The 24,000-nt window shown below is 44.5% G+C and overlaps 1 protein-coding gene across 11 annotated transcripts in view; it reads left to right on the top strand.

Moving 5' to 3' along the window:
• LOC105910399 (pleckstrin homology domain-containing family A member 5) overlaps positions 1 to 24,000 on the top strand; it is a 102,704-nt gene that overhangs the window by 45,240 nt on the left and 33,464 nt on the right. For 8 of the 11 annotated variants that reach the window (XM_031565274.2, XM_031565273.2, XM_031565271.2 and 5 more), the window contains exons 4-6: positions 17,303 to 17,386; positions 19,722 to 19,760; positions 21,081 to 21,089. In XM_031565274.2, the coding sequence (XP_031421134.1) occupies positions 17,303 to 17,386; positions 19,722 to 19,760; positions 21,081 to 21,089 (132 nt within the window). Of the gene's footprint in view, positions 1 to 5,116; positions 5,711 to 17,302; positions 17,387 to 19,721; positions 19,761 to 21,080; positions 21,090 to 24,000 lie in introns of those variants that run through there. The other 3 variants (XM_031565279.2, XM_031565268.2, XM_031565276.2) reach the window with 2 other exon arrangements.

Raw genomic sequence — 24,000 nt, 5'->3', positions numbered from 1 at the left:
TGTCGTCACTGTCGCTCCCCAGCGGCCTGGCAGCACGCAAATGCTGTATGAACACACACCCTAAATCTGACAGAAGACGGAACTATCAGAAGAGTTTTTGCTCGCTGTCTTTATCTCGACTCTTCTCATCCATTCTGTGTCTCTCGTGCGCACATTCAAATCTTTTGATTACGGCCTGATTCCAAAATGAGATGAAGTGTGTGCATTATTTAGAATTATGTTCCTGACATGATTTGTAGTGGCTTATATAACTGCTGGCATGCTCACACATGAATACACCTTCACACACACACACACACACACACACACACACACACACACACACACACACATAGATGACCAGCTGCAGCTCTGAAGCTGGACTCTCAGCCTGTGTGTGTGGGTGAAGGGAGACCGAGGTGCCCACTTGTTGAGAGCAGCGCCCACACACACACACACACACACACACACACACACACACACACACACACACACACACACACACACACACACACACACACAGAGCACACGGCAGGGCTTAGTGCTCTTGCCTCTCTCGGGCCTGTCTGTGTGCTCTGGCACAGTTTTGCCCTGAGGACCAAAAGACAGCAACAAGGGCGCTGTGATGAGCAGCCAGGGTTACACAGCTCTGATTTGTTTCCTGATCTACTTTCTCAGCCTGGTGCTAGATGGTGCTTGGATGTCCTTGCCAACATTTTGCTTGCTGTGCAAAGTAGCATGACTGATGCACCCAGAGTTTAGGTCATACTCTGTCTTTCTCTTTTGCTGGTTTATCTTCAAGGCTGTCTCACAAGCACCCAAACACCAACAAGACCAGAGCTCTCCCTCACTTCCAAGGGCAGGGAGGAATGACGGCACAGGCCATCCCACAGGGTTGCTCTGCTATTGATGTATGCAGAAATCCTGCCCCAGTTCTAGTGCAATATTATTGGCTGTCCCATTTCAGGTTTAACATTATGTCAGGCATGGCAAAGGGATCAGAATTGAGTATGTATGCCTGATTTTCATGCAGTGCATGAATGATTTGAGACAAATGACCATGCACATAATAGGCTTTGATTAGAACTGAACAAAGCTTACATAATAACAGCTCCTCCTATTGTTTTGGGGCTTTCTCTTACCAATGACGGACTCTGTTCTTTTTGTCAAGTGTTTAGGCTTCGTAAATGTCAAACCTTTCTATTTCATTCTCTCTTTTCTTCTTTCTCTCTTCTTTGGCCAGTCAGCTCCTTGCCTCCCCCTCAGCAGAGCTGATGTGTTGTGTGAGTTGTTGGTGTTCATCACTGGGTAACAGCTCCAGACAGGAACACACAGTGGTGTTTGCTGTCGCCGCCACTGCTGCTGTCATTGGCCTGTGGGACAGTCCTGAGCAGACAGCCGTCTCTGGCTGGGCAGGGTGTTGGCAACCCCCTCACTGGAACAGTGTCATTTAAGGATCTATAGGTTGATGGCCCCGTTATTTTGCTAGCCCCAGGCAAACGCTTATTGACTGTGTAAACTCACTCTGCCTCTCATTTAAAAGCCAAAGAGCATCCTTCACACAGCCGGGACGCTGTGGTCTTGGTTCACTGGGCAGTGAGGGATTTGTTTGGGTTGGGTTACACCAGGCAGATCAGGCTCGGTTTGACCTGAGGGGCGGTAAAGGCTCTCTGCTCCCCTTGTAAAAATGTGAGCGCAGAAGGCTTTGAAGTCTCCCACTCAGAGAGGCCTGCTCTTCTGTGTTCCTTGCACCACCATCTTACTCCCCTCACTCTGCTTTAGCCCTGGGTGTAGTCAGAGACCGTCCTCCCATTTTAATGGGTTTTTTACACACACACACACACACACACACACACACACACACACACACAGCCTGTCTCTTCATCCTTAACACTCACACATAAGCAGTATCTATCCTTCTTGCTCACTTCCTCCAGTAGACAAACTAATGGACACATACACAGTGTCACTGGATTTGGAAAGGGTGGTATTATAAGACTGTGATACAGCATATTTGCTTTTAAAATGGCCAGGGATGAATTTGTGCAGTTATTGGCCTAACTTAGTAACACATTTAGGCGTTTGTTCCTGTCTTGTTCAAAAATAGGGAACCTACTTTTTCTGCTCTGAATAATGACTAATACTCCAGTACTGGGTCACCCCTTAAAAAAAAGGTAGCCATACCTCTCCCTCCTTGAAAGACATTAGTTCCTCCATTTTTATTCTATTTTTTCACAAGGAGAAAAGGATAGAGGAGAGGCATAGTCTTGTTGATTAATGCATGGCTAGTTCCTGTAGCGGAAGGCCTGGTGTGCATCTGTCAGATATTCAAACTCAGTCCTCCAGGGATTGCCATGCTAAAAAGACCTGAATAAAAAGCCTCACTCAGTTGCTCTTGGTTGAGTGGGTATATCGGGGTCCTGTTAATAGGCTGCATTCACACGAGTGTAAAACCTGCTCTTTGCAGAGAAGAGGCTGGGCGACAACACACTCTAACAAGACAGCTATTACTCCATCTCATGATCCCGCTGGCTTAGCGCAGGTCAGTGAGCGATGGATTGAAGCACAGGGGAAAGGAGCAAAGGTCCCTCGTAGCAGGCTGGACTCTGGTAGTGGGACTGTTGGCATTGTTACAACTCTTTCCCAATCACACTTAAAGCCATTTATTTATCGCTAAATGTATCTGTCTGTTGGTGACCTAGATATATTAATGGTACTCTTCTGACTTCTCCCCCTTCATAGCCTGATAACGAGTAGGCCCTTGCCCCATGGATGTCCCATTCTTTCTCTCAGGATTGGTTAATGTCTATGCGAAGTCATTTAACATCATCCACAAGTGTTTATCATCACTTTGAACCCAACTCAATACTGCCTTTTATGGGTGAGCTGATTTTGAGAAATTGAACCTTGGTTCAGGCTATGCAGCAAACAGTGTTTCCCGATTGCTATGGTTACCTAGTTTCTATGCTAGCTAACTAGCTAAGCAAACTTTTTATATGAGAGGCATGAGACCATGGCATGTTTTAATGTTTAATGTTAAATACAGTCAGGTTGGAATATGCTACACCCGTGACAAATGTATCGATTCCATGTTGTTTTTACCTGAAGTAGTAGTTATGTTGTTTTAATATAGCAGTGTGTCTGTGCGCATGTGCATGTGTACAGTAAAATGAGACAGAAGGAGGAAGGGAGATGTGTGACTGCTGATCTGTCGCTGTCCTGTAGCCATAGGGAACCAGAGCACACACACACACACACACACACACACACACACTCCTCTGTCCACACCAGTTGCCCAGAAGCCTGTCTCCAGGAAACGTTTGCCCATTGTGATCTTCCTCTGGCAGTCCACACACACAGCTGTTGCTGCATGTGTATATGTCTGACGGAGTCTGTATCCAGAGCAGGTCCGGGTGACAGAGGGTTACTTATAGTTGTTTGCAGCTAAGAGGGTTTTTGTATTTCGGAGAGGACGTTTCACCATGTGACCCACAACTATATTTAGCTAGTAAATAACATCCGGGATATTAAATTAGATTCATGTTACAGTTTTCCGGCCGTGCTGCATCCCCGGATCTTCTCTGCAGTATTTCATGTTGAGGCGTACTACTTTTGGAGCGCCAAGCTCTCTGTTTCCATCCATAGATTCCACTGAGTCATGCATCTCATGAATGATTGATCACAGGACATCAGCAGCTTGAAATAGTGTGCCTATTTTTTGGGCTTGACAATCTAACCGAAACAGCAACAACAACTAAAAGCCTGGTAAAACATAAACAACAGCTTTCATCTCCCCAGGTTCCACAGTCTTATGGACTGCATGATCTTTTGCTATTACATTTTATTTTGTATTCTTTTCTTTATAGAGTCTTAGGATCAACTTTTGGGGGAACTGTATGGATATTTAATTTCATGCAATAGACAGTTTTGTACCATTTGTAGGCCTGCCATCAGAAGTGAAGTGAATACTCCTGGGGAGACAGGTGACTTCTCTCAAGCCTCTTGCGCTTTTTCTGTGTCTTAGTCTGTGTCTGGGGCTATTGGTCCCTTGGAAAAGTTGGTTTACCGTGACACTAAATATCTTCAGCTGTCATAATGGTGTGTGTGCTATAGCTGCACCTGTTCGGCAACAATCTGCCTTCTTGACACGGTAGTATGTCAGAGGGGGGGTGTAATATCATATCGGTAACACAGTTTCTATAGCCTATATGTTTGGGGAACTGTGTTGAGCCACCTAAAGCTCCTATTTGCTCTAGAACACACATTGGAAAATATATATTATATGTATTATGTATATTTTCTAATGTGTGTTCTAGAGAAAATAGGAGCTTATAAATATACGTGTGTGTGTGTGTGTGTTTTTACTGCAAAAAGTTTAAAAACAAATTCTATTTCATATTTGCTTAGTTGTTATACATTCTGACTGCACTCTATGAAACCATTGCCCAATGGAGCTCCAGGTGGTTTGCTTGTCTTCTGGATGGGCTCTTTGCAAAGAGCATGTGTCCCTCAGCGGGTCCACGCCGAAGCCCCAAGGGGTTGGGTTCTTGGCAGGCTGTAGCTGTGATGCCTCCATCATGCATTATTTAGGACTTACAACAAACTACACAGCACAGATGGTGCCGGCAACTCATTAATGTTGTTAAATAGCTGTTAAAGACTTGACTTTTCCTCATTTCTAACGGATTTTATTCAGTCAGATAACAAATAGCAAGTGCTATCTCTAACTTGAGGACCTACTTAAAAAAAAAAAAAAAAAAAGTCTTAATTAACCTTTCTATTGAAAATGTCTCTTACCATGACATTCACCATGTGAAGCTGGAGTTCGGATGGCTTACTGGCCAGTGCCCCCGTGGAACCATTGTTCTACCATGAAGAAGCTGACTGGAGTGAGGTCTGAGTATTCTCATCCAGGGTCTTCGGCACTTTTGTCGGTGCCATCAGCAGTGCCTACGCAACTATTGTTTGGTGTTATCTGGAACTCAGCATTTGAACTTTTGAACCAGACCCCCTGGAGTTCATTCAAAACCAGCTTACTTGTTAAAAAGATAAGATGCATTAGTGGAGAATTCTCAGGGGGAAAAAATGGTATATAAACACAATAAATCTATAAAAGAGATATTTATTTAAATATTTTTGTGCTGTAATTGTACTTTAGGGCGAAGGTCTCGTAGACAACACGAGGGTAGGGTAGGGTAATCACTCTGTTGGACACATCTATCACTGCTAGCACACGTGTGTCGAGCAGTCTAGCTGCGGTGGGACAGCAGCCTGCTTAGAACGCCGTGTGTAGCATTCGACCATTCGACTGCATTCAGCTCCCACACGTCCACTCTCGTAGATCCTCGTCACTAATAGTGCACCTTTCCGTTGTACTACTAGACGGTGTGTATTTCTCCTGCTTTGTGTCTGTCCTTTGTTCACAGCCGTTGATGCTGAGAGGACAGCGCACCGTGTGTTACATCACGCAGGGCTCGAATTTCACGCGTTTCTCTCCAGGCAGAAACACGAGGGGAGGCTGACAGCTGGGATGCTTTATTTGCTCGCGAGCTCGGCTATCGGAGCGCACTTCTGAGGGACGCTTTCAAAGGAGTGGGGTCCGCTCTGTGAAGCAGACCGCTGCCACCAGCAGATTTTCCGCATCTGGAGAAACAGTTACAAATATTACCCTACATCGACGGATTTTATCGCCTGTTTGGCCGCTCGAATTTTCACTTGGGAGTTGAGAGCTGTAAGTTTACTCTACATTTTAATATTGCCTTTCTGATCAACAATCGTAATTTGTTACGCTGTTTGGCAATAGATTTTTAGCCCGTGAATCGAACATAAGTCAGTTGTGATGTGTCTTTACTGTTGACATATCAAGTCTACGGATTGCGTTCGTGGTTACGCTGAATAGATATTATTTAACTATTGGAAACCTTGGACTCATCCTATTACATTATTGCATGCATGCAGCGCGCATGCTTGAAATGGAGATACGCCAAATTGGGTACTTTGCAGGAAAAGCCTGCTGCACTTCTGATTTTCATTCTTTGTTATAGTTAAGTGCAAGGCTGACAAACTTAAAAATGTTGTTTAATAAAAAATGATTTCGAGATTCGAGTATGTGTATGGCACAGGGCTGTTATGTTGTGGTCAGTTTACTGAGTAACAATGTCCCTGGTTGCTTACTCTGCAGAGCATGATGAGAAGGGTTTTGTGTCTGATCCAGGTACATTTGAGTATTGTCCTTTGTGTGTGTTGGTGCACAAGAGTGTCCAAGAACTCCTCGAATGGTGACTTATTCTGTTCTCCTTTCAGCACTGCTCAGTTAGCCCTTCCTGTGGTGAGGTGTTTAAAACAACTACCCCTTTCAAGCTGTGCTTTTAATCCCTTATTATGGGGTCATTTCCTCATTGTTAGAAGACAAAAGAGAGACAGGAACCTTCCTCCTCTCAGTTAAATCAATGAAAGTTCATCTCCATTGTTTTCTGGATGTGTCCTGTTGGAGTGGATGATAAGATACAGTAGTGGGCAGTTGCTTTGACTTGATTTATTCAACAGGATTATCTGCTCTTTTGGTTTTAGTTAGTCTAGTAGTTAATTGAGAAGTATTGATTCTCTTTCCCCATAGTATAGCATACAAAAATACAATTCACAGAATCTCCGGTTCCAACAATAGCTTATGAAGCTGTTGAAAGGCTATGACTTTTCTCATTGGAGATTGTCTATCCCACCTTGTGTTCTTCCTTTTGAGATGGAAAACTATTGAGACTTGAGTGTCTCTGTCGTTCACAGCCCATTTATCTGTAATTGCCCACCCACTCCCCCATGCTTCACAGCACTGACCAAGGCAAAGTCTTCTCTTATGGCTTATTTGCTCACCTGAAGGCAACAAGTGCCTCCCTGTCTTCCCTAATTCTATCTCTTTTGTCTACTCTCTCATCTTAAATAAGATGTAAGAGCTTGCTTTTCTGGGATACGTCTCAAATGTAGTTTTTGGCTCTCCAAATAAGGGCATGTTTGGAAACCAAAAGAGATTCTTTTGACTCTTTTAGAATGTGAGAAACCTATAATTTGTGTGTGTGAGAGAGAAAGAGAGAGTCTGAGATCTTTGCTTGGGTGTTTGTTTTCCAAAGAAATGTTAAATAGTCATAACCACAATGTAATTTGATATATTTTCTGTCCTTTAATAATTGGGGTTGTCATGCTTGAAAGGAAAGGGGTTTCTGTCGCTGCTTGTGTGTGTGTGTGTGTGTGTGTGTGTGTGTGTGTGTGTGTGTGTGTGTGTGTGTATCGTGTGTTTGTGTCCGCGCATGTGCGCGTGCGGGTGTGCATGCGTGCTTTTAAAGCAGACGGGCAGAAGGCGCCCATGCAGAAAGAGCTCCTCCATTATTAGACTGTGGTATTGGCATTGCTTTTGAGTTCTGGAATGGCTGGCATGCGTGTTCACCTCACCACTCTATGGCTCTCTTTTCCAAACTATGAATCATTTTACTATCACACAGTTGTTCTCTTTCCACTGTGGGTATTGCCTTAACGAGTCAAGGAAGGAGCAAAACCAAGTGTGCTGCTTCTAAAGTATCAGTGTTTTGGGTTCTCTTTCTGAAGGAATATTTTTGAGGAACCAACACACCCCTATGACCTGTATGCAATGTTTGCATCTTGGTGACAGAACATATACTGTAGCTTGTTAAGTTAGATACCCTTTAGCTTGATGACGGGCTGGAGACGTGTGTGTGTGTGTGTGTGTGTGTGTGTGTGTGTGTTTTATTTTAGGGTTAATATGCCAGATACTTTTCTTCCCATTTCCATCTGAAGATAAAGAGAAAACCAGCCGATAGTTCATGTGGGTGCCTTTGTCTTAGTTCTTTAGAGAAACTGGAAGACCGACAACCTTGAGGAGAACCATTTAGTTGTTGCAGTACTTTTATGGCCAGTTGAGGAGGGGGAAGGCCGTTTAGAAGATCCAGAGAATATAAGCTTAGTGGGTAGGAATATACGGAGAGACATAGCCGCAGGACATAAAGCATTCACAACAAGCATCTGTGAATTACAGTACCGTCTCCGAATGAGAAGTGGAAGGCATCGGCCTGTTTTTGTCTTCAGCTCATTTCTTTTTTAGCAGTCAAATGAGCCAATCTCGTTACCAGACGTTCTGAATGATTTTAGAGTCCCACATTTTTAAATGATGAGAGTCTTAAATTATGAATCCCCCTGTCTGTCTGCTAATCACTCGCCTGTCCTGCTTGGTGAAGAATTAGTATTTGACTATTTCATGATGGGGTCTTTCGAGCTCATCTCCTAAGCTTTCCAAAATGACTCTTCTTGGTCATGAGGAGTAGGCCTTAATTGGTCTCCTCTTTGAAAAATATGCACCATTTTTACAGTGTAGTTTTTGCTCCACACGTGATATGCACATCATAGACCCCACTCCTCCTGCACTGTTACTGACTTGAGCTGTTTGACCCCTCGTCTCACTCAATGTCACATCACCCGGGGGTTTTTGATATTGGTTGTGTGTATATATAGTCTGCTGTGAATCACTGTGACAAAATTAGAGGATCTCTGGTAAATGTCTTGGGAGAAGGAGAAGTCTAAATGTCAAGGAGGTAATGTAGAAAGGCGTCATGGAAACGTGTCTTCCTCCAACCCCCACCGGCTGTGTTGTCAAGCCCGTCCGTGGATGGCTGTCACTTGGCTGTGGTGCCTGCGCTCCTCTGCAGGAGTGATGAGTGGACTGAGAGGAGGAAGCACTCAGGATCTCAACAGCTTCAGCGGAGTCGGTCGGGAGAGCCCTCTGACTGAGCACACTGAGCAAGTGCAGAAGTTGATTTAGCCCCCATCGCTGTCTTTTCATTTCCTTTTGGACAATGAGTTACAACTGGAGCTGCCCTACGGTCTCCATGTTCTTTTTTCCCACTAATTCTTGTGAGACCGCTCGGACTGAAGTTAGAGCAGCTTTGTGATTGTGTTTTTTTTTCTTCTTTTTCTTATCTAATCTAATCCTCAGAGAGAAAAGCGCCTTTTTTCTCCCCGTTTCTGTTTACGAATGTTAAAGCAACATCTGTCGTGGTCATTCATTGGTATTGCTGGAGGAAAACTATCTTGCATTGTTGTTAGCCTTTGTATTGAAGCCATCACATCACATGAAGAAACATAAGAATGAAATGGCAAGATTTCCCACCTTCAAAATACCAACATTAGTGAGATGGTGATGCCTTACATTAATTTCCGTGTTGCTACATGATGAGATGACATCGATTTGGATAGATTCTGTTTAGTTTTACATTACATATGTGTTGCCCATATATGGGAATTTCAAGGAGTCAATACTTTTGTCCTAGCTGTTTGACTGTTGATGTGACACAAACAGGAAATGCGTGTTCTTTGAGGATGCAGGATGCTGTTGATGTGAATTGATGGGCAAGTTGATCCCACTGACTGCCTCAGACCTCTCTTTGGGTTATAAATGGAGAAAGAGAAAAAAAAAGATGGCCAACCCAAGTATTGTCGTTAATGATGCCTGAAATTGCATGCTGTTTGTTAAGAGGGAAAGTTTGGTTGGGTGTAATTGCTAAAGATATGGAAAAAAGGAGGTCTGTGGTGTTTCAGAGTTTTACTTCTGTGGTGACGAAAGAAGGAAGCTGGATATTCTGAACTGAACTTGATTTCAGTCTTCTTTGAACACTTAAACACACTTAAATATAACCCTGGTTAGATTGGTCTCCCCTGTATGATTACGTCCAAGCTCCCTCAGCCGCGAATCATTTTCCGCTTCTGGTGCCTTCGGAACAGAAACAGTTTATTTACTCTCGGCGTCGTTGCCATGGCTGCATAATCTCGCTCAATCATTCGCCAGGCCAGTGAATGACCTTCACACTCAATGAGGATTGAGGCGACACAATCACATGTAAACTCTTGCGTCCAGTATCAAGGATCAAAATCCTCACACGAGTGAAATCTCACAAAGCGTGTGAAACACGCCTTTGTACTCTCTGCCTGAGCTCTATAGGTTTAGAAGAGGGAAGAGATCCGATCAGTGTGCTTTCCAGCCTCTCTCAGAACCGAAGGCCGGTTGAGTGCAACCCCTGACCCACACCTGCATCTGGATTTGCATCAGAGGAGATTACGCCCACTCCCTCTGCAGGTGCCTGCTTCCTGCAGAGCCATGATTGCTCGGCTAAACTCCGAATGGATAATTGCTCTCTCTCTTTCTCATCCAAGAATTTCTCTCTCCTCCTGTTCTTTTTTTTTTCGCCATTGAGATTAATGTTGAAACATTAATACTTATTCGTCCATTTAAAGGTTGTTTTATTGTTTTTGCTTGGGTTTTTTAACATTTTCTTTTCCTTTTATTTCTTCTTTGGAAAGAATGTGCCCCCTTGAGCATTGTTCCACAGCTGCACACGGGGGCTTCCCCCTCCTGCTTTTGGCTCACATTTGAAAGAGCTACTGGCCCTGTTGTTCTCTCCTCTTCAATCCCTGTTTTATCTGATTAACCCCCCCACCCACCCCCACTCTCGCCCTTGTTCTCTCCTCCACACACCACCAGCAGTGACCATCCGGCATTCAGGTTTCAGCCATAGGCTACAGAACACAGCCCCGCCTCTCCTTTGCAGTGCATCCTGGGATATGATGAGCTCATCAGCAGTGTTGCAGACACACCATTCACCTCGCAGAACCCCCAAGCTCAGGAATGCGATGCACCTTATTACCGCCTCAGGCCCTTGCTTTCGTGGGCTTGCCGCTCACTCCACATTGATAGTCAGGGGACGTGTAATCCACAACCAAGACCTGACAATTTGCAACACAATGAGTCATATTGTGTTTTTTTTATTGCAAGGCTATACGCAGTTTAAAGAAATGGATGCAAATATGGCAGCTAGCATGGCTGTAGAATCTGGTCATGCAATTAAGGTTGCACTAACCAACATGTACGATTATGGCTCTAAGTCCCTTTGGCTGCTTTGGTTTAGCAGATTCAGTCATTTGTAGGCTATATGATTCAACTGCTGCTCAATAGGCTTTCAATTAAAACAAATCGGCTTGGCACGGAAACACATATTTAAGTGCTAGATGTGGTTTGGGTGCCTCTAATTGAACTAAGCCTGAAGGAAGAAGTGTGCCCCTGACCACGGGCAAAAAGTCACCACAATATGCGTGTCACAACATACTACATACAACATACAACATACATACTCTCCTTTGGAGCAGCAATGGCACAATGAAAGTGTCACATGATACCCTAACCAGCGTCCCCTCTTATCTGAGACATGTGTATGGGACAGCTTAGATGCTAGTGGCCTCAGGCATCCTGACATTTCTTTTGCGATTTATCAGGGTCTGTTGTTGGTCACACTGGCAGATGTTTTGTTGAGATACAGTAGTCAGTCATGACGGCTGAAAGAAAGGCATTTTCAATTTCAAACTTTGTCAAGTTCAAGCAAGACCCTCAGAGGAGTCACTCACTGTCAGTCACAGTCTCGGAGAAAAGGATCTTTTTTCTTTGCTTCTTCCACATGTCTAGAAGCATTTTTCAAAGATGAAGCTTATTTCAGTGTGCTCAATGCTTAGCTTATTTCAATGGACTTTCAGACTTTTGACACCCTGCCATTTGCGCTTCTTTCACATTCTCCTTTCATTGTTGGTTGACCTCTTAATGTTTTTCATTTTTCTCCTAGGGCTTTTCCAGATGACCTGTGTTTTATAAGTAGCTAATCAGTGGTTTTCTAATGCCGTTTTAGTTGCTGTTGGCATGCTTCGGCTACTAAATGCATCTGGAGATTTCAGTTGTTTTAGAAATCTTAATATAAAACAGGCTAATAGACTACAAATATTTAAAACCATTCCTTTTAATTAATGTTTGTTTACAGTAGTTCAGCTGCCAAGGTCAGGACAGGCAAATCTGATACAGTATTTGGACAACTGCTTTCCAGCTGCAGGAGCGGAGGGAGTCTAAATATGTTTCAAAATGAGTAAAAAACGGCACACTACCACATGTATGCATATTAGCAAATCAGGCTTTAAATTAAAGGATGTTTGACCAAATGCTCAATGAAACAAAAACAGAAACATAGGGTTGTATGTGTCCTTTGAGAGGGGTAAAAAGACCTTTAATGCTTAAGACACTAGTCAGGCTAAACAGCCGTTACTGCTGATGTTGGAGATCAACATGATTAATTGTGCTAATGATTTTCCATGTAACTCTTTCTCCCTCTGTCAGCACTGGTGAGTTTGTGATGGAAACGTGAGCTAGAGAAAAGGGGCCATTTAAATGTTAATTACTACGGTTCTGTTGGTGAATAAGCTGAAACCGCGTGATGCGGCAACCGCCTCTCCCCTCTTCTCTCTCAGGATGCATTACTGCCATTCGCCTCACCACACAGCAGAGGTTTGGCCTGTTTGAAACTCCCCCTAAAGCCCCAGTCGGGTTCAGCAGCGGCATGAAGAACGAATGAAGACGGAAAGGCGAATCAGAGCAGAACTTCTGTCCTGTATTAGGGGGAAAAAACGCTAGCACATGTGTTCACTACTGTGCTGTCTGTGCGGCTTCATCCAAGCAGTGCCCATTTTTATTGCTGTTACCACCAACCGCATTCTTCAAAGCCTGTTGAGTGCTATTTTAAAGCGAGGGGAAAACAAAGAGGGAGAATGGGGGAGATGATCTGCTTTTCGGTCTCCCCAATTAAATCTATCCTCAGTTTTCCCAGTGGGTAAACAAGGGTGGCATTTGGAGAGCTAGCCTGACAGACCTTGTGCGGAGAGAACGAACCTTGAATTTAATACCTCAGAGATTATACGTTTTGTGCCCCACCTTACTTTTAAAGGCTGTTTTTAGTTCCCCTCTTTCTAATTTAAGAAAACTACAGCTTTGCCCTCAATCCCCTTTTTATTTTACAGCTGGTAGGTCTAGTGAAATGTCAGCATACAGTCTTGCAAATATCGTACATTAGTGTTTGGTTTCACTTTGTCTATTTTTACAATCAGTATGGACAGTTTGGGCTCCAGCTCTGGTGATCACTACCATGTATAGCGTCCGGTCGTGTTTACCTCCAAATGCCTCGTGAAAGCTTGAAAAGACTCTTCACAGTGGCAGCCATGTGATTTTGGTTTGCAGTGTGTAGTCTTGGATAGGCTATTAGTTATTACTGCTGTGCAAACTGTGACACACACCACTGCCTCAGGTCAGGGAACCAGAGATGTTTGGTCCAATGCTTGTATTTGACACTCGTTTTGTCTCCCTTTTCTTCCCCTCTTCAGCCTGATGTTTAATGAAGTTTCTTCAAGTGTTGCTGGAGTCATATACGCCCACCTGCCTTCACAAATCTGCTTGCGTTGTGCCTAGCCATGATGAAGACCCTAAAGCATAGGCCACTGTTGTATTGCAAACTCATTAAAAAATGGACAACATTAATGATGATATGCAGTTGTCTGTGGACACATCTGTAATTACTTAGCATTAGAGGGCCCAGCATTGTTTATGCAGTGTCACAGGGCAGGCTTGAAAGAGCTCTTGTTTTGAACACAAGCTGTGGCAGCTGTGTTTTTGGCTAAAGACCGTAAGGGCTTTATGACACGTCTGTCAGAATGATGTACTCCGCTTGCTCCTCCTCATGGGCCCCACGCCACCCTCTCCAGCACTTCAAGACCTCTGGCCTCTTGAGCTGCTCAAATTCCCTTTGAACTTAACACATATACCCACACATACAAGCACACACACAACAATAAACTAACAAATGATAGGCTCTCGGGGCTGCTTGGTGTGAAGCACAGGGCCGTGCCATTTATTCCCATATATGAAGTTTTGTTTCCATGTGGGTCGAAGTCACATGCCCCTACAAAATTACTAATGTGCTGCTCAGTACATCCTCATCAATAACATCTCCCCGCATCTTCGAGACCTTGGGCTCTGTGTGTTTTTCGTCTCCTGCAATCATGATCTGCAAGTTCACCACATGTTGTGGTTCCAGAAGAACCGTATGGAGTTTTATGCTCTGATTTATAGCCTGTGGGAAGCAGGCCAGACTGATGGATTGAGGAAGCTGGTAGGGTTTAACAGAGGCATTAGTGTACCCTGAAGTGAGGGGATAATATAGTGTTTCCAAAGCAAGAACTGACCCCAGAGTACTTTCTGGCGCACTGCAGTAGTTAGCAGGCAGCTCGGAGACTTGCTGGATATCTGATACATTCCTGTCTCTGAGAAAACAGTGATGATGAGAATATGTGCAGGGGGACAGTGAGACACTTGGGAGGGTTTGAGGTGGGTTGAGTATGCTGCGTTGCGTGGGGACCATGGTGGCAGTTTAGTCATTTTGCCAATTTGATTGGACTATATTGTTATCCTTATTTCATTGTTATCATTAGCATGGCTCATTCTTCTCTGATTTTTATTTGAGCACCAGCCTGCTTTCATCTGCTAATTTTATCAGCCAGGCCTGTCCGCTTCTCCATAGATGGACAGCTGGAGACTGTGGATGGCCAGACCCTGGATTGCTATCTGGTGCACAGCAGTAGTTAGCAGGCAGCTCAGAGACTTATTGGGCCTCCTCATCGGCTTTTTGTGGATATCCGATACATCCCTGCCTCTGTGTAGCAGTAATGAGAATATATCTGTGCAGGGGGGGGTGGTGAGACTTTTGGGGGCATTTTATTTTGGTTGTGTATGCTTGAGACACTTGGGAACTATTCATTGTTATCACTAGCATTGCCCATTCTCCTCTGAGATTCACTTGAGCACCAGCCTGCGTTCATCTGTTCATTTCATCAGTCGGGCCTGTCCCCTTCTCCATACATGGACAGCTTGAAGCTGTGCGTGGCCAGACCTCAGCCTGCTTGCATGGGGCCCAGTCAGTGTAGACGTTTGTGAAGGCGTACTGAAAACAGACGGTGCCGTGAGTCTGCCACAAGACCACACCAGGTCCTCTCCTGCCAACAGTGCCCACATTTAATTACAGACTGAAGCTGTGGCTTGGGCCTCTCGCCAGGCCGAGGTTGTAACTCGACCCACCCACCCACCCACCCACCCACTCCCCATCTGGACGCTGCTCCGCTCGATTCATTCAGTCATTATTATTTTTGGGTCACCCCTCGTGTGGGTGGAGCAGCAGACCCTTTCCATATTGACTTAAAATTCGATCGAGGTATTCGGCTGCCTCTCCTGATCCTTTCAACATTTCAGATTAGACCTTGATTACGATCACCAAGCCTCCGCTGCGCCTCTTCATTCTCTGGTGTTAATGTGCAGTGGCCCCGAGACAGTCACAGTGTGTCACCTTATCAGGAGAGAGGAATGAAGAGCTCGTTACGCGCGGTATCCCCACCTCCCCCCCCCCCCCCCCCCCCCCCCACTGTCTGTGTGGCCGGCCCCTCTCATGCCACCAGCAGTAATTGTTGCTGTAAGTTTAATGACTACCATGGGAGGCTGTAATTGGGGCCCGGCCTAGCTTGCTGAGTGGGTGGATGCTTCCTCGTCCATGTGACGGGGAGGTATGACTGAAGCAGGCCGCTCCGTCTCAGATACACGCTGCAGCTGCAACCTTTCCACTGGTAGCACTGGTAGCGCTGGTAGCACTGGTAGCACTGGTAGCGCTGGTAGCGCTGGTAGCGCTGGTAGCACTGGTAGCCGGCAGCGGCTCTCAGTTGGTTGCACCACCACATGATTTTGTCACACTCTTTTTTTTTTTCTTCTTTTTTTTCTTTCTTGGCACAGAAGGGTGTTAATGACCTTGCATGCTGATGAGTAGTTTTCTTAATTGGCATACTCTAGTTTTGCAACGATATAAAGTTTGACAGTGACTTGATATTGCCTGAAGTTTAAAATTCAGTTTTTAAATCTATTTTAATTTGGACCTCTCGTTGGCCCTCTCCTCCACCAGCCTCCTCCCCTCTCTCCTCATGTTGTTTTTGAAAATAAAGCGATAGACCACTTCAACTTTGGAACACAGTAACAGTGAAATGGATTGTGTTACGCATTTCATCATCCGTGCACTTGTACATAAATGATGAAAGTGCAGGCAGAGAGAGTGCGTGCAGGGAGAGACTGACTGAGCCACAATGGCTACTTTCAACCACAATGGCTAACGCAGTACCTGTGCCGGGGGGGGGGGGGGGCACCAAAACAGCCTAATGGTCATCATGCACTTGAACAATGGGACAACGTGAATTCGTAAAAGTAAATAAAATCTCACAAAAAATCTTCGCATGTACCACCCTTTTGGTCACAGTCTAGAGCCCTGCACCTGGAGCACAGCTGGTGGCCGTGACGAGTCGTGTAGAGTCGAGTGACGACCTACTCTTCCATCAGGGAGGGAGATCGAGAGGAGAGGGATGCTGATGTTTTTACTATGTATTCCTACTATGTGTTTAAAAAAATATATATTTTAAAACCTTGAGGTAGCTGAACTCTGAACCAGCGTTGCTGTTGAAGTGCCTGAGCTTGAGGGTGGCTGCCCTCAGGTAACGCACAGCAGATTAGATTCAGCACGGTGATTGCTCGGTCTTTCTCTCTTGTCTGTAGGTTCTGATTGTTTTCGCTCTGGTTAACTTGGCTGCCCTCGAAGGGGGAATGGGTTGGAGGCCCTCAGTGAGAAAAGCTTCAGTTGCTGTTTTTTTCCCCCAGCATTTGATCCAATCTGGTTGAACACTCTCTATCAGTCAGTGAGGCAGACCTCTATATCATATCATCCAGATGAATGCAGCTGCAAACGGCCATGAGTCATCATGTTTATGGAGCAGAATCATCCAGATCATTGTACACGCCTTCAAATGAATCTTGGATTTATGAGGTTAAACCATTAGAAATATTGAATTGGTCAACAAAAGCGTTTCTTATGTGTATGTCCGTGTTATTACCAAGTGTTTTCTTAGGTGGCTGGTATTGCACACATCAAATGGTTTATGTTTGTCTGGGTCTACACATTACGTCATTCGACGAATAAGGCAAATGGCTGGTGTGCACATAGGCAATAAAGGAACAAAATAAACAGTTGCTCTTGAGTTGACTTCTTATTTTGGAGAGGAGGCAGCACTGACTTTCGAGGTGCCATTCTAATAGAGACTTTTTTTTAGAGTGCGACACAGTTGGGTCCTGGGTGTGGAGCGGAGGGTGAGACACCTTGCCTCAGTGTGGAATCTGACAGCCACTTGTGTAATATTTACCTCCATGCTACTTGCCAACCCCGAGAGTACAGCTAAAAACAGTGACAATCTCTACTGACAGGCCAGGGATTACTCTGATGATAGACATTGACATTTTTACTCTCCTCTCTCTTTCCCTCTGCCTCCCTCTCTCTCCCTCCCCCTCTCTATTTCTCTCTCTCTTCTGTCTGTCTCTTCACAGCCACAATGAGCGCAAGGTGACCTGCAAGCACCCTGTCACAGGCTCTCCCTCTCAAGACAACTGCATCTTTGTCGTCAACGAACAGTAAGTCTCTTCACTTACCTCAACAGTGGGGAATGTTACCGGGTGGCATTTTTCAAAATTTCAGCAATGACACTCACTTCCTGTTCGCCAAAGGATTGTGTCAAAACATCTCTGTCTGAGAACAGTTGACCCCATGACTCTAGGGTTTCAATGCTTCTCTTATTTGGATGAGTGAGTTGGGGTTTGGATGAAGCTGGAATGCCTAGTCTGTCATAGCTTTCAACTTCTGCTGCTCTCTGTTTTCCAGTTTCTGAATTCTAGTTGCATTGTTTCATTAAAGATTTTTTTTGATGTTCCAGTGAATGATGTGTGGTATTTACTGAAATGATTGAGGTTATGAAAGGAGCACTTGAGAATAATGTCTCTGTTGCTGGTCAGATGTTTTTCTCCCCAGCAGCATTGGGTCTGGGATAAAGTATCTGGGAAGACTTCATGAACTGAAGAGGCAGAACAAAAAGCCATTGTACTGCAGGGGTCTGGTGATGGGGAGAGAGTGGACTTTTTCCCATTCCCCTGGTCGTCCTTTTGAGGACTGTTGCTTTACAACTCTCCCATCTCTTCCACACCTCCCATCACTGGCTACGAGTGCCCTGGCTAAATATATTAGTCTGCATTTTCACCAGACTCCCCTGTTCTACCTCTCTAATTAAGGGAGCCTTTTGAGAGAACCTTGAGATCTAGAGCATCTCGGCACGGCCAGGCACCAAACTTTAGGAATCGTTGTCCCTGGCCCCGTAATAGATGCTTTGTTTTCCGCCTCTTAGATTCACAAGGGCTGTAAATCAGTTAAATTAGGCGATTTGTCCACATGACAGGCTGCACTCCACCCTCACCAATAGCCTCTCCCCTCCAACAACTAGCCCCGCGCTAACTTTGAGACCCCTTGCCAAAAAGATGTTTGCCTGTGTCTGCAGCAGTAGCTCGTCACGCCCAGTGGAGAGGGAGTTTTGGGAGATGAGTGTGTGCTTCAGACTCGTTCTGCCTCCTTCACAGTTTCACCTTTCCTGCCAACTGCTGCCAGCCTCTCCTGATGAATTGAGGTCTAAATGAGAGCCACTGGAAGAGCAGGGGAACTGGGTTCAGTTGTCTCTTCCATATTGCTGCAAGAAGTAACTCTGGCCATACTTACAAACGTGCTATTTGCCGGCCTATATAGCAGGAAAGTCATGAAACAATTTTGAAGGTATATTCGTCCTTCGTCAGTACTATGAAGTGGAAATAATAATGTTGTACTGTACACAGTGGAGTCAGAGCAATTCTGGAAGATCCACTCAGATGAATAACTTTTATTTCACTGCTGTTTAAAATGGATTTACTTTGTGAAGGTGTCCCCTGGGGGAGTGCCCATTATGTGGCCCTGTAAGAATGCAGTGTTTCTTTAACCGAGTTATGAAATCACAATCCCATATTTTGCCTTTGTGGCCTTTCCAAAACTTTATTTATTATAGTTGATGCGGATAAATCGGAGAGGCCGAAATGAATGTTTAAACGGAGCTTTGTTTTGAATTCCGAGCCAGTAGGGCAAAATGTACACGTGTCACATGGTTTCTGTCCTAGCCACATTCTTCAGCTCGCACTCAATAAGCTGTTTCTGTTCTTCTGAGGAAGTCTGTGCCAGAAGGCAGCCTTAAATCTTGGTAGAGTTAAGTAATGGCACAGTGGAGCCTGGCCTGCAGACCAAGCAGTCCAATAGGTCTATTCTCTGATGGAAATAGGAATACCCAGACGGAAAATGCAGAGTTATCGTTAACATAGCCAGTGATTGGATCCAATCTTGTCAAGAGATCCTGTGTCTGTCAGCTATTGCACGGATTTTGAACGAGTGTCAACACCAGGGCATTTCAGTACATTTAATAATGTATTGCATTTTTTTTGTCATTTCAATATGAAGGACATAAGGGTGTTGCTGTGCACAGCACACTCACAATAAGTAAAAAAGAAACAATCCAGCTACCTATATTATCTAGACCAAACCTGCCTTGTAAATGGGACACATACTTTTGCATGGTGCAGTTCTTTCCCCAGAAGTCCCTGTCTTCATTCTCTACACTTGCCTCCTCAGTTGCTGCTGTTTTTGAGTGTTGTTTCTTAGAAGGCTCTCTAGTTGGGAATGCAGTATTCCAGCTGAGGTGTGGATAACATAGTTGTCGTTCCCTTGTTAACAGATCCCATCTAGTCTAGCCTGTCCACCCGCACCCGATTGCTTAGTTTCACGTGGACTGTTCATATTTTCAGGGCAGTCCTTGACCCAGTGTGTGGAAAGCTTATTAAGGCTTATTGGCAGATTCATGCTAAAGGTTTACTGTTTCTCCCTTTTGCTCTGTTTTGCTTTTAGCTTGAATTGTGGGAAAATCGTTCGCCCTATCTTACACAGGTAATGCCTGTATGTCTCTGCAGTGGGTTGCTTTGATATCACACCCAGTTTTTTAGTTTATTTTTTTTAAGTTGGCCTTTTTTTATACTTCAACATCCCATGTTCCATCAAACAAATTCATTTTCAGAGATGTAGTTGTGAGGTCCATTCTGTTGTTTAATAATTTAAATCTGAACTCTTTGCTCTTCTGATGTGCTTCATCCATACCCAGATTATGTTAAGTCTTTAATTTGTTTGAGGTTAAATGAATACAAATTACAATTCAACATAGTAATGGTAAGTCATTCTTGGACAGGCAATCAGTCTGCAAACGAAAATAATGATAGTTACACTAGGCTTCCACACAGAGAAACACCTCACTAATTTCGCTTATCACTTTTCTGGGGATGTGGTGGTGAGTGTAATTGGTGCATAGCCAGCCAGCAAGCTAGCTAGCGTTTAGCCTGTTAGTTAGTTCTCAAGTTCAAGATTTACAGGGCTCTATTTGCCTCGACTAAGTGGATCGTACATATTTATAAACAACAATTTGTGTTGATGGAGACAATAACGTTTCCATGCTAATGTTACATTTAGCCCTGCTACCCTGGAGTTACAACGATATGTAGTTATGGTGTCTGAAAACGGTAGCGGTTAGCTTGTCAGCTAGCTCTAAAGTTTGAGTGCTTAAATGAAGATCTATAGTGGTCTGTTTGCTTGACTAAGTTCATGTAACATGTAAACAACAGTAGACACTAATGGTTGCCTTTTAATCATATAAATGTTTTCATGCTACATGTAGTTTTAAGCCAGAGATTTTGTGACTCCCGCCTCTCTAGAGAGCATCACAAATCAAACACCACACACTGAAACTCATTGGTTCTCACATGGTTCTCATTTGCATAAAGTTAGTGACTGAGTGATGACCTCAATTTTGCTTGCTTCGCCAGATTCACACCAATTCTGTCCAATCAGAGCGAAATTTCGGCCCATACAACCTGAAAGACAGTAAAGCGAAATTCGCTGTAATGGAAGCATACTAATAGCCTACCATTCATTTCAGAAATGTGTGAAATTTGTACTGCCGTCAGTATAGTGTGTTTGGGGAAGGGGTCAGATGATGTAGTTGAAGACTAAATGACTTCACAGTTCAGGCTCAAAAGCCCATGAGGTAATGCCCTAGACTAGAGTGAGACATGTAACACCTTCCTCCATCAAAATGTTAGCATCAGCATTACACAGGACTTACACTGCAAGCAGTGTCTGAAACAGCAACATGGTCATGTTGACATCCTAAGAATGTTTCTCATATTCCCTTTTTTCTGTTGTTGTTTTTACCTGCAGGCTACACAGGTAAGACATTGTTCTGCTATGGCGTTATGAAATGAGAGAACATGGTGTTTGTGTGGTGGGCCTAGAAAAACATGTTGTCTTCTGTCTTTGGTCTGTTTCCATCCCTGTTTCGTGTTTTGTATGTGGGGTTGGGTGGATCAGCCCCATGGTGAAAGCCAAGGGTCGGCCCCTTAAGACAAAAGGACCCAAAGCTGTCAGCCATTGACACTGCCGACTGCTGAGTGGCCATGTCCAAAAACTGCTGAGTCACCCGTCTGTCCAGGTCTTCCTCTGTGTTTGGCCGCAGGGCCTCCTCTGAGCTTTTCTCTCTGGCCACTGAGAGACCGGGCGGGCTGGCTGGCGGGCTGGCTGGCTGGCTGGCTGGCTGCACACATAAGAGACTGCTGATGCAGGAGTGGATCTTTTTTTTTTTTTTTTTTCAGTGCATGTATGCCCATCAGCCCTGTTACACTGGCTACACATGGGCCTCCTTAACTCTTGTGTTCTTCAATGATTGACCCTGGGTGTCAATTTAACACAACACTCTGAATCCTGTGCAGCTTATAGGCTAAGCTAAGTTGAGGCATAAACAACGCCCGGGCCAGCTGGCATTGGCAATATACCTTTGCCTTGGCATGTTTTCCTAATGTAATAACTCTAATCCAGAGAAATAACTCTAATCCAGTGAACCTGTTAAGTGTTTACTGAAGAGTGTGGATTGATGTGCTCAATGACTTGAAGCATTACAGCATGCTAAGCCTGTAGAAATCACTGCACTGGTATACAGCACAGTCCGTATGGTAATAATGTGATGAGCACAACACATTACCATTCGCTCCCTATTGCTCTCACGCACACACACACACACACACACACACACACACACACACATACAGTGGTGGAGTGAAGCAGCTGTTCTGCAGAGTCCTGCCTTTCACCGACCTCTGCCCTAATTCCTTCCAAACAGATTGAGCTGAACCTTCTCTTCCCAGTGGCTGTCTTAACGACCAGAGACTCTCGATGCCTCCCAATTAGTTTGGGGCCCCGCTCATTGTCATGCTGGTGTGATTCAGAAGATCAGCATTGGGACGCCGCAGTGAGCCAGAGTCCTCAACCATCTGCAATCTGCTTTCAGCCCGCAGTCAGGCACCCCAATCCAGCCCTCCACGTCGGTGGGACGGCAGGCAATTTGACACGTTCGCAGCCACAGATTTCAGATGTGCGTGGCAATCATGGGACTGCTGTTAATTAGCGACAGCATGCGTGCGTGCGTGCGTGCGTGCGTGCATGCACGCACACGCTCACTTGGGTAGGCGCTAACACATTGAGTATGAGTATTAATCAGCCCTGGGGGAAAGAATGAAGCAAGCTTGCTATGGCACTGTCGGCTACTGTGAATCACAAAGTGACGCAGTATTGATTTAACTTGGAAATCAGATCCAGGTCAATGATTGGGTTTGCTGCCGCTGCAGAACTAAAGCAAGGCCAGGAAGACCATAAGCCCTAATTAGTTCCTTTCTTAGTTAGGTAAGTGTTAGTTAAATTGTGGTGGCCTTTACACTGCAACCACTATAAAATGTGTGGCGATTTAAACGTGTTGTAAAGATATAAAGTCATTATATTCTTAGAAAAGGCTTAGACTTTATAGACAGTATAGTTTGTCTTTGAATGTTGTTTTCTTCGTCCATTTTGTCCTTTGTTCAGTGACATATGATCACATTTGTGTATGTTATCCACGTCATAGGGCCTACGTGTGTGTGGTATCCCACCGTTGTGTGGGTATGTCTGTGAGTGTCTTTTTGTCCAAGTATCGTCCAAGTAGTGTCCTGCACGGGAATGCCAAGTTGTTAAATGTTGGATGTTTTTAACTGATTGCTACCCTGTTGTACAGAGGTGATCTATGTGGACCCATATGCTTGTGCCCTCACCGCTTGCTGTCCATGGTGTTGAGCAAATTTGCCATGTGAATTGTGTGAAGCATGTCTGTGACAGCTATATGAGTGAATTGGTGAACTATCTGCTCTGTAAATGAAGAGATGTTGGTCGAAATGCTTAATTGGGTGAAGTGGTAGGAGGCAGATATCTTTGGTTGTTCAGTGTTTCTGTTGTCATTTGGTTTCCAGATGTTGTGTTATTGTACTCCTGATCTAGTCAAACCCATCCTGCGGTTTAGCCTTCACTATAGATCTCCAGTGTTACACATCTATTTCTCCTGCCAGCTCTGATTGGCTTTGGAGTTTTTATATTCAAACAAGACTTGCTCCATTTTCGAGATTTGGGGGGGGGGGAAGGAATCAGAAGGAAGCAGATGGATTCATACACGTATCAGGATCAAAACATATTAGCATACATGCGCCATCCATGGAACAATAAAAAGGGATATGATGCATTCAGAATTAATAGTGGATAAAATGGAGAGAGTAGAAAGTATTGGGTGAAGAACAGTTTAGTGGGTATACAGTGTGCAGCAGCATCCCACAGTGCACATACTCTTCAGTAGGAGGGGAAGAAAAGAGACAATGTGAGTGAGCATAGACATAACATAAAAACTGGGATGCGAACCTTGATCCCCGTAGCCACCCAAAGAGGACAACAAGTAATATAGTTCTTGAATGCACTATACAATTCAGCTGCTGTTTAATTTGTGAAAGGAAAACTTTGGGGCCAATTTAAAGTGCAGTGACACAAAGGACTTTATCTGTAGCTTAATGACATGAGGGAAGTAATTGGCTTGATTCATATAGTGAGCTTTGCCATCCCTCCTCCTCCTCCCCCTCTTTTTTTCTGGGTTCCCTAAATGAGCAATGCTGAGACGCAGAGAGAAAGAAAGAGAAAGAGTCTCATTAAGGGTAAAAGTTTGGAGCCGCGGTGGTTTAGACAGAATGAGCTAAAGTGAGCTCAGCCAAAGATCAGTCAGGTCTGCAGAGACGTA

The sequence above is a fragment of the Clupea harengus genome, chromosome 3 (assembly GCF_900700415.2).
Source record: "Clupea harengus chromosome 3, Ch_v2.0.2, whole genome shotgun sequence".
Classification (NCBI taxonomy): Eukaryota; Metazoa; Chordata; class Actinopteri; order Clupeiformes; family Clupeidae; genus Clupea; species Clupea harengus.
The sequence above is the reverse complement of the archived record's forward strand: the minus strand, read 5'-3'. Positions and strand labels throughout refer to the sequence as shown.